This window comes from Daucus carota, chromosome 3 (genome assembly GCF_001625215.2).
Source record: "Daucus carota subsp. sativus chromosome 3, DH1 v3.0, whole genome shotgun sequence".
Taxonomy (NCBI): domain Eukaryota; kingdom Viridiplantae; phylum Streptophyta; class Magnoliopsida; order Apiales; family Apiaceae; genus Daucus; species Daucus carota.
In genome coordinates this window covers 8,372,934-8,383,961 of record NC_030383.2, presented here as the reverse complement: position 1 = coordinate 8,383,961, position 11,028 = coordinate 8,372,934, and the positions used below count along the sequence as shown (strand labels likewise).

At 34.8% G+C, this 11,028-nt stretch overlaps 1 protein-coding gene across 1 annotated transcript; it reads left to right on the top strand.

Annotated features, from left to right (window-relative positions):
• The first annotated feature begins 284 nt into the window (after positions 1-284).
• On the top strand, positions 285-10,452 carry LOC108212178 (uncharacterized). Its single transcript, XM_064090677.1, has 21 exons — positions 285-491; positions 574-647; positions 749-826; positions 1,475-1,603; positions 2,058-2,108; positions 2,242-2,385; positions 2,485-2,607; positions 2,967-3,044; positions 4,621-4,713; positions 4,788-4,910; positions 5,345-5,428; positions 5,731-5,829; positions 5,955-6,173; positions 7,043-7,115; positions 7,811-7,914; positions 7,990-8,249; positions 8,343-8,429; positions 8,613-8,840; positions 9,542-9,620; positions 9,736-9,799; positions 10,012-10,452. Exons 1-21 carry the CDS (start codon positions 398-400, stop codon positions 10,122-10,124), a joined length of 2,397 nt encoding a protein of 798 aa, XP_063946747.1. The 5' UTR covers positions 285-397; the 3' UTR covers positions 10,125-10,452.
• The last annotated feature ends 576 nt before the right edge of the window (positions 10,453-11,028 follow it).

Genomic DNA, 11,028 nt, shown 5'->3' with positions numbered 1-11,028 from the left:
TAATTTTTATATCTATTTGCTATTTTTAAAAATAGTAACAATAATATTTTTTCACGTTATTATCAATAATAAAAATATTATTCATGATAGCAATAACTCGTCAACGGGTAATTGGAGTTGTGAATATCTTACTTGTTCCGTGTAATTTCTATTCATGACATCGTTTAATTATTCTAATTTAAGATGTATTTTTTATATTTTTTATTTTAGTCAAAGGTGTATTTTCTTTTCTATAATTCTTATGTAGTTATGTATCATATTTTATTTTAGTTTAAAAGTGCTCAGGGCCGTAAAGAAAATGAATTTATTATAGGACTCGTTACATAAACGCCGCCGCGCAATTTCGACAAGCAGCTGAATTAGGGTTTCCCATCATTCATCCACTGGCGACTTAACAATGGCGGGGGGTTCTCGAGCTCAACTTAACAAGCCACACAAGACTCGTTTCGCTTCCAAAGCCACTCGCAATGTTCACAGAACTTCTCTCAAAGGTCTCCATCTCCTCAACCCCATTCTGTTTTTACTTTGTTAAACTTCTCCTCACTCATAATTTTAATTTTAATTTTCTTACAGATAAGAAGATTTCCAAGCCCGACCGGAATGTCAATAAAGGAGCCAGGGCTGCTAGACTTCAGCGTAACAAAATGGTAACTAAATTTTGTTACTGCTGTTTCGTTTTTCGAAATTTGTTTTGTTTATGTTTTTTGTTAATTGTGTGATTGAAATTCTGATTTCGATGTTTGTGTAGGTGAGGGAGCAGAAACGCGCTGCTGTGTTGAAGGAGAAGCGTGCTGGTAGTGGTTCCACTAGTCCTCCTCGTGTTGTTGTGAGTATTGTTTTCTCCATGATTTTGTGCACTTCTATTGTGTTTTGTAGATATGCATATGGAAGTTCAAGTTTGGCATTCATTGTATCGAATTGTGTCAGAATGTAATTATTGTATTGAATTGTGTTAGAATGTGTATTAAAAGCAGTGAAACCAAGGAACTTCCTGGGGAGTGATCGATCTTAGTACTACATTTTGTCCAATATGCATACGTTCACTTGTGAGGACATATATAGTATACATTCATACAGACTTATATTGATAAATGTTGACTTGTAGATGTATATACATGCTCATGTACATTTATATATACCTTGTAAATATATCTGCAAATTTTGTCGCTACCACTATCGCATACCAAATCAAGAGGCATGTAAATTACAGAAACATTCCTACACAATCAATAAGTTTATTATATATTACTGATTAGTATTACTCAATATCTATAATATGCATTTATGGAACATCTCCAATATTTGTGGGATGTCCATATAACTAAAACTTGTCGAGTAAGAAGACAGACTACTATTTCCTTTGGAACCTCCGAGAATTTTATATTTACTTTGGCTTTAGCGTGGGAAAGTTTATAACTTGACACTTTTGTCTAACCCCATGGGTGTAACAGAATGAAGCTTCGCTTTGTCACAGGTTCTGTTCGGTCTTTCAGCTTCAGCAAATCTCGACTCACTTGCCGAGGATTTTGTGCATTTGCTATCGAATGGTAAAACCGGAACAGACTTGACAGTTTCCTCTTCCGAGTACAAGTTGAGAACAACGGTAGGCTCTACCTTCATGTAATTGTTTCAAATGGCACAATTTTTCTTTGTATTCCAAGAAGCATTGATTTTGTTTGAAAAGTGTTTGGTTTATTTCTCTTTGAAGTTTGTTAGACACAGTAGCTGATGTACCAACAGCTTTATTAAAATGTGAAGTATTTGAAGTCTAGGGGCTGGGACTAGTTGTCTTATCGTTTGCGAGCATATTTTTTAATGATACAAATTACAATTTAGTCAATTATGTGTTTGATACTCTCCTAAGTATCCAGAATACCAGATTAATCCAGGCTTTTATTATCTTCCATTCAGTGATATTTGATATTTTTCTTCGATGCGTGGGGGCCTTCAGTCTATTATTAAGTGGGGTCCTTTAGTCTATTATTAACTGGCATCACAATTGCACATCGTAATATAAATAAGAGCAATTTAAAACTGACTAAATTGAACTTTACCAGGTATTGAGAGCACCTCATGGCGATTTATTAGCATGCATGGAAATGGCCAAGGTGAGTTCTACTGATTTCACCTTTAGTCCCATGCTCAGCTGCATGTTCATTTAGTTCAGGCTTGAGTGTTTGCATTTTATCTTTTGATTTACCTTTTAATAAATGTATTTATTGTGATGTCGGCAAATGGTAGGTAGCTGATCTGATTGCCTTTGTGGCTTCTGCGCACTCTTCCCCTGAAGTAGAAAGTTCTAGTTATTACATTGATTCATTTGGAGCCCAATGCCTCTCTGTGTTTAGAGCCCTGGGTCTCCCAAGCACTGTTGTTTTGATTCGGGTAAGTTCCCTATAGATGCCAATAAAATGGATAGCAATGCATAGTCTAGCGATAATTATAATATTTCACAAGTTGACTATATGGCTTGTTTGCTTCCAGGGTCTACCTACTGAGCTCAAAAAAAGAAATGAACTAAAGAAAATATGTGCTTCTACCCTTGCTTCTGAGTTTCCCGAGGATTGCAAGTTTTATCCGGCAGATACAAAGGATGATTTGCACAAGGTTAGTAGGCCTATTTGGGATGAAGTGATCGGTCTTTGCATATTGAAGCACACATCTAAAGCTAATCAATTATAATATTTTAAAGATCTGCCAAAGTGGCTTCCTGGTGTTAATTTAAATGGGAGTAAGAAATGCTTCCTGAATCCTGACTATGTTCCAGATTGCAAATATTAGCTTATTAATGCACTCAAATGTGATAAAGAGTAAAATGAATTTGGCAAGTTGTATCCATGCACCCAGAGTCTTTTACCAGAAATATGGTATCTATTATGTACGCTATGGTTTGAACTTATTCCAGGTGTTACATATAGGCTCACACTTATTATCTTGTTCACACTCTTTACTTGTGTCATTTGTAGTTCATGTGGCTATTTAAGGAACAAAGACTATCACCTCCTCACTGGCGCAACCAGCGTCCGTATCTTATGGCACAAAAGGTACTGTTTTATTTTCCAAAAGTTTTTACTCTGTAGTCTACTGGATCTGCCCCCCCACCCCCCCCACCCCCCACCCCCAATCATTACTAGATGTTGAAAACTTGATATGGACACTCTTACTACTTTTCTGTTGCATTTAAATTATAAATATGTTTTTCTGGTGGCAAAAGCCATATATTCTCCTCTCACAAGTTGCGTACACATTTTTGTTGTCAGTCTTGTTCCACCTCACATTATTTTGCAACTGTATATGCTAGATAGGGCTCGTCAAGTCTATGTAGCTTTCATGGATTACTTGATGTGTATGTGGCAATTTGAACATCAAGAAAAATATAAAGACAGACTTAATGATTAGCGGGAATTTAACAATACAGTCACAGAAGTTTTTAAAAAAAATTTCAAACACTTGGAAGTTCTTCCATTTCATAGTTATGTCAACTCTTAATATGCTCTTAGATTACCTGTTATTTGCAAATATATTTCTGTTCATATTAGAAATTTGAAATTTTGTTGGTGTTGTAACTTTAATAGTTACGCGTGAACCTTTTCTACTGATTATTTGGTATTTCTGCCTTTTTCAAACTGGCGAGTTATAGTATATTCTATTCCTCTATGTTCTGTAGTTATTCTTGGTGGTAATATTTATAACATGATAATAGTCTTGTTCCTTTGAAGAAATTTTGATCTAACTCTACTGGTAGTGCCCTTAGTCTGTCCGTATTCTATATTTTCTTTAATCTGGGTAATTGAAATTGAAAAAAGAACTGTATGGGTGTCTCTTATGGATCATTATCACATAAAATAAAGTAATAATGTAAGTTTTCTTTTGTGCCAGTTGTTATAGTACTACCTTAAACTACCCCACCCTGCCATGGTTTTTGATTTCTAAATATTGTTACATCAATGAGTTTGTTGCTTTAGACACTCAATATATATTTATAAAATATATTTGATATAATGATACGCTTAAATTTGTAATTTGAAACGAGACAACAACATAATAATATTTCATTGTCCCCAGTATTCACATACATCCATATTATGGATAATTATTTGTAAATTGCCAGGACTTCATATCTACATAGGGTACTTCATAATTAAGTTATCTTGTCATATATTCTCCAATATTTAAAACCGTCCCAAATCTGGGATGTAGAAAAATGATATTCTGGATAACCAAAATACCATGTATTAGTTCATGGAGGTTTTACCTTAGAGAGTTGCTTATTATGTTTCTTTTATATACTGTTTTGAGTGTGCTATGTACTCCCTTCGTCTAATTCATTTCTCAACATTTTATTTTGGATGTTCCAATCATTTCTAAACATTTGCTAAAATAGCATATTTTCCTTCACCAATTTAATAGGTCCACCATCTTACACCTACTATTTCATCTCTTCTTTATTTTCTTAAAACTCCGTGCCCAACAACAATGTTAAGAACCAATTGAGACGGAGAGATTAGCTTATATAATCCTATGAAATTATCTCATTGTCTCATCAGTGCCTTCTTGCTAATCTCATACTTGGATATTTTGCAACTTAATTCATATATACTTTTACTTCACCATCTATAGGTTGATTGCATAGCTACGGATTCTGATGCCGAGAAATGCACTCTTCTCCTGACTGGTTATCTGCGTGCCCGTAGTCTCTCTGTTAATCAGCTGGTAATTTATGCAGTCTTTGTGATAGTGCGGCGAATGATTTAGCTTATACTGAACTTGAATATGCTCCTTGGCAGGTTCATATATCAGGTGCCGGGGATTATCAGTTGTGCAAAGTTGACTTTCTTCAGGATCCATGTCCTCTAAATTTGAGAAAAGAGGCAGATATTATGGATTCTTATGAATTGCATAGTGTTCAGGCATGTTTCTTGTTGCTTCCAGTGTCTCCAATATAATTTTCAGTCATAAGTTGGCCACCAGGGAAGTAGGGAACTTTGAAAAGGACAGTATTTAGTCTCTGTAACTTGTAGAACTGGGTTATTTTATACTCTACCCACAGATGTACATTTTGCGAACATCATGCTTGGCCTCCTTACTGATATTTAATTATCCAGTATCTAAAAAGGCTTGTTTGCCACAAAATTGGTGGACTCTAAAAATTTAGGCGTGAGTTGATTGTAAGTTTGTAACCAGCTTGAGGCTAACTCTCAATGCTGGCAGACACTTAATGATTTTTGCATGGGCTGCTTATCAAACATCATTACTTTTCTCTAACTGCAGGATACCTGACCTTTGTGACTTTCGAGTCCAGTGTTTTGTTTTACTTGTAATTCTTTGTTCGTAACTCTTGCAGGTTATTAGCTCCTTGGTCCCTGATCCTATGAAACAAGAGCCTTTACTGGTTGAAAATCTCCCTGACCCACTGGCAGGAGAACAGGTGTGGATCTTATCAAGTGGCACTTCATCTAAAGTTTGAAGTGGAAATAAAACATATTCTTAAACTAGTCATCTTGGTTTGTGAGATGCTTTTGTTTACTGTTGTAGTTTTCAGGTTATTAATATGTAGGTTTATTAGTTTATAATTATTTGTTACCACTTGATTTTTTTGACAATTTTATTCTTCGACAGAAGTTTTGTCTCTAAATAAGTAGTTAATAGTAGATCTTAAGTTCTTGTTTGGTCAAATATGTCCTATGCTCCCTAGCAATTCTCTGATATGCTATTGTACTCTCTTTTTAGACATGGCCAACAGAGGCAGAAATGGCTGAAGCTGATAAAATTCACATGGAGAGGAAGTTGAAGAAAAGAACTCTTCCTCGAGGAACTTCTGAATATCAGGTGAATTATTGTTTCTACGGGTACAATTAAATATATGTTCGTTGTTTTTGTTGAATTGTTGATAATCTTGATGATAGCTACTGATCAGATTTTGTTGTACCATACTACAAATTTTGAATTTGCAGGCTGCATGGATCATCGATGACTCAGATGTAGACAATTCAGATGTCGATAATTCAAACAGCGATGTTGACGCAGATGATGATATGGTGCTCGATGAAGGAAATAAGAGTATTCATGGCCAAGATATGCTTGAAACTTTTGATGATGATGACAACAAGACTTTTGTTTCACTCAATGACAGAGAATCTGATCAAGAATCAGAAGTTGATTCTGTAATGATGGTGAGTCTTCAATAATCCAGGCAAGCTAGAGGGGGGTTGGGGTTGGGGCGGAATCGGGGGTTCCCATAAACCTCTATGACATTGCTTAGTATAACCCCTCCCACAACATCTCCAACAAATTTTATGCCAGGGAATCACACTACTGGGCAATATATTTATTCGAAGATGTTGCATGCATTTCCAAGTTTTCCTTTTTGTTAATAAGAAGTTATGTGAATTTTAGACGTCAAACTTACCTATAACCTCTTTTGTAGTTATGTGGGTCCACCACAGTTACCTGGCTTCAACCCAAGTTTAACTTCATTTTTTGTTTTTTATTAAAATTTTAGATATGTTCTAACCTTCATTAGCTTGCATTCATACTTGCACATATTTGTTTTCAGCATTAACTTCATACTCCTCTGTCCCATTGAATTGTATACATTACTTTTTGGCACGCTTTTTAAGACTCCTTTAAAGTATAGTTCCATAATATTTTTTTTATTTTTTTTTCTGAATAAAAGTTTGATGTTATATTTTATAGGAGCCTCGAAATGCGTGCAAATAGTAAACGTATATAATCTATTGGTATGGAGGGAGTAGTTGTTTCTGAATAAAATTTTAGATATATTCTTACATCGCATGTCTGGATGCATACTTGCACACATTTGTTTTTAGCATTCCGGACAAATATATGAAATACAATCCTTACTATTTATGCATTGCCCATCAGTGTGAATAAAGTGAACAAAGGAGTTTTCTCCATCTCCTGTATCATTATGCTTGGATGTGTGTTTCTTTTCTATTGTTGGATTTAAATTGACAGTTTCTTCACTGTGTATCCCTTTAATTTTCAAATTATAGAAGCTATGTTGTTGCACTTTTTTCAGGAAGGTGAAATGACAAAGGAGCAAATAGAGGAAGAGATTCGTAGAATTAAGGAAGCTCATGCTGAAGACGAAGGTACTTTTTCTTCCCTGATTTTAGAATCTGGCGTATGTGGAATCATTATTAAGTTCATTGAATCAGAACTCTGTCGGAGTTGAGCAACTTTAGATCTAAGGAATAGTTGAAAAGATAACATGCATCACATCTTTGAGTTGAGTATGCACATTCCGTAAGTTTGTTATTCAGATGATTGTATTTGTTGACATGAAAATTTTTTAAGTACTATCTCGGCATGATCATGGCATTTTCTGTATGCGATCTTGTAAAAAGCTAAAAGGAAGATATTTAATACTGTCTCGGCCCCTCCTCCCCCAAAAGTGGTCCTATATTGACCTTTAAGAAGCAATCAGTGAAATATTAAACTTTAAGAATGATGTGATATGAAGCTTTTGGAATACAAGTTTTCCTTCTCCAAGTAGTACTCTTATATAGTTTCAAGATTGGAGTACTGTACATATTCATGAAACTTTTATTGTATATGTTTTTGCATAGATGAGATAGTATAGCTTAGTTGGAAGTTTAGTATGAATGTATGATGTAACTGGTATACACCAAAGCAAAAAAACAAATCTAAAAATTTAGTCAACCCTAGGCTTGGTGCCTGCAGCGTTCAAGTGTAATGATCTAGGTTGAGCTGTTTCTTTTGTTAGTCTGTAGCTGAAATGATTGTTGTATCTACTGTTTACTTATCACTGTCTGTAATGTATTAGAATATCCGGATGAAGTGGATACCCCCTTAGATGTTCCTGCTCGAAAGCGATTTGCCAAGTACAGGGGTCTGAAGTCTTTCAGGACCTCCTCATGGGATCCAAAGGTACTGTATTGCCAATAAAAATATTTGTGTTGTCTATCAACTTGGCAATATGTAATTTTCTGACTTAAATTTCAGGAATCTTTACCACCAGAATATGCTAGGATTTTCACATTTGATAATTTTACAAGAACTCAAAAACACGTCCTTGCTAAAGCTCTGGAGAAAGAAGACGGTGACAAGGATGAATGTATACCTGCAAGCTCTTATGTCAGATTGCACATTAAAGAAGTTCCATTCAGCGTTGCTTCCAAATTGTGTGACCGTTCTAAGGTCTCCCCTGTAATAGCATGTGGCCTTCTGCAACATGAGTCCAAAATTTCTGTTCTTCATTTCAGGTACATTGTCAATGGTGTCTTCATGTCTTTTTACTTTCGAGTTTTACCTTTTTTGTTTCTGTTCACAAATTTGGATTGTTCTTTTTTGTACAGCATAAAGAAGCATGAGACTTACAGTGCCCCAATCAAGGCCAAAGAAGAACTAATATTTCATGTTGGTTTTCGCCAGTTTGTCACCAGGTAGGATTATAATATATAAAGTGGTTTGATATGATCATTGTGCTGTGAACCCATTGCGTTCTGAACACATATGCAACTGTAGTGACAACATACTAGATATACTCCAGTTTTTTGGTATCTAATCATACGAGGTTCTTAGCTAGCTATTAATGTCTAGTTATCAAATCATCTATAATTTTGCAGGCCCATCTTTTCTTCCGACAGTATTAATTCGGACAAGAGCAAGATGGAAAGATTTCTTCATGCAGGGCGGTTTTCCATAGCTTCGATATATGCTCCAATTTCTTTTCCTCCTCTTCCTCTAGTGGTCCTTAAAGGTGGAGACGTGGCTGCTCCTGCTGTGGCTGCTGTTGGTTCATTGCGAAGTATTGACCCAGATCGGATCATTCTCAAGAAGATTATTCTAACAGGGTAAGCGTGTTATCTACTCGTAACCCGGCCCCTGAGACGTGGTTGATGTTTTGATTTAGTTTATGCAAGTTTTTGGGTTCTAAATCCTTTCACATAGGAACACATTCTCCTGTGGGAATGGTGACATTTCTACTGCCAAATTTCCTCTTTTAGTCTAATATATGAAAGTTGTCGGGCTGATTTGGCTTAGTGACCTTTTTTGTTTAGAAAGATTTTTTATATTTTTTCTCTTTCTTAATTTGTGATTGTTTCGGAGTTTTAATCAAGATGACCAGTTACCTGGTTGCCTGTTTCTCGGTAGAGTTTTTAGATACTATATTAGTGTTTGCATAGTTTATTAAAAGTTTGCACTTTGTCTTATTATTAACATTTTCTTCAGCAACACCTCAATGTGTTTTAGAAATGAAATCATCATGTGGATCATGTTTATTTATTCACACCTGGTCAAGCTTCTGTATTTTTATTTTTATTTTGAAAAGTTTCCCAGTGATCCTCAACTTCGAGTGACGTCTATTATAGAAGGATTTTTTGCATTTGATTCTAGAACTACTTGTCGAAAGAAGCTTCATTTCTGATGCAGGACCGATGTTTAATAGCCCAAATATATTGTCCAACTCCTTATTTTATTGTTAAAATACTATTCCCTTGCTGGCTTCAGTTTTCTCTTTTAAGTAAACTAATGATTGTAATAATTGACGCAGCTATCCGCAACGGGTTTCTAAAAAGAAAGCCTCAGTTAGATACATGTTTCACAATCCTGAGGATGTTAGATGGTTTAAGGTAAGTCTTTTAGAATGTTGAGATAAGTTATTGATAATTTTAATATATCTTGCCACATATCACTTTTGTCATGAATCATGATTGTCAACTTATAATGGATATTGTTGTTGTACAGCCTGTGGAAGTGTGGACTAAATGTGGTCACCGGGGTCGTATTAAGGAGCCTGTTGGTACACATGGTATGTCTTTCAGAACCCGCAAGTTCTAAGAATGAAGAGTTGTTATATCTTTTTTAGTAATATCAGCTATAAACTGTGTTCTATTAATGTCTAGAATGCCAGTTTTTATATTATGTAATCTTGCAAGTGTGGCTAAGAAGTATTATGGTAATTTGTATTTTCCTTGTTATACTAAAGACATTTGAGCAAGTTTCACACTTTCTCTATTATAGGAGCAATGAAGTGTCTATTGAATGGGGTCCTGCAGCAGAGTGATACAGTGTGTATGAATTTGTTTAAACGAACATATCCCAAGTGGCCACAACATTGGTTCCCTATCCATTGAGCTTTGGTCGGACGATCGCCATTGTCAAATGTGTGGTTACTGATGGAATGAAGCTTTGGTTCAGATATACTACTCAAGGGTTGTGTTAGTCTCCAACCTCATATATATATATATATATAGCTCCCAGCGTCCATGGGAGTAGAAATTTTGGAGCTGCTTGGCAAGAAACAAGAGGAACAGGAAAAATGATAGGTTTTCAACTTACTGTTAAATTATAACCTTTGTGCGTGTAATTTTTCAGTTGGTTTTCTTTTCTTTTTTTCCAGAATCATTGTTTTTTAGTGTTTGATTTTTTACTTGATGATCTAATGAAAGATGCATTGCACAACTGTTTCAGTCTGTTGCTCGAAATTAGCAATGTACTAGTACAGTAGTATATTGTTGCTTACTAGTATATGTTGATGGTTAAAAACAGAGGTGAATCCGAGAAAATGTATTTGTGTAGCATGTTTTTTATATGCTTTGTAAACTAAAAATTAAAATTAGAGAACCCAGTAACAACGAATGCTGCGTATCTAATTGGTTGTTTGTTTAAAACAACGGTAAATAAACCATTACCAATTTTCTTGTCGAATATCAGCACAAAAATTTATGCTCACTTTTTTTCCTTTTTAAAATATTCCAAATTAAATCCATCTTCCTTTTTTTTTTTTATATAAATAATTTTGTTCATATTTTTCCATTACAAAATACAAGCCCTTCAAACACACTTAAATTTCATACTTTTATCATATTAAATTTGTTTATGACGCACTTCATACTGTGTCAAGTGCTCGGGTCCTTATCAAAACAAATAGATTCATCAATAAAGAAAAAAATAGTAATAAATTCTAGTAGTATTGCTTTTGTAAGAAACAAATATGAGTAGTCAAATTTTAGTCAGTTGACAAAATAAAATTAAGGA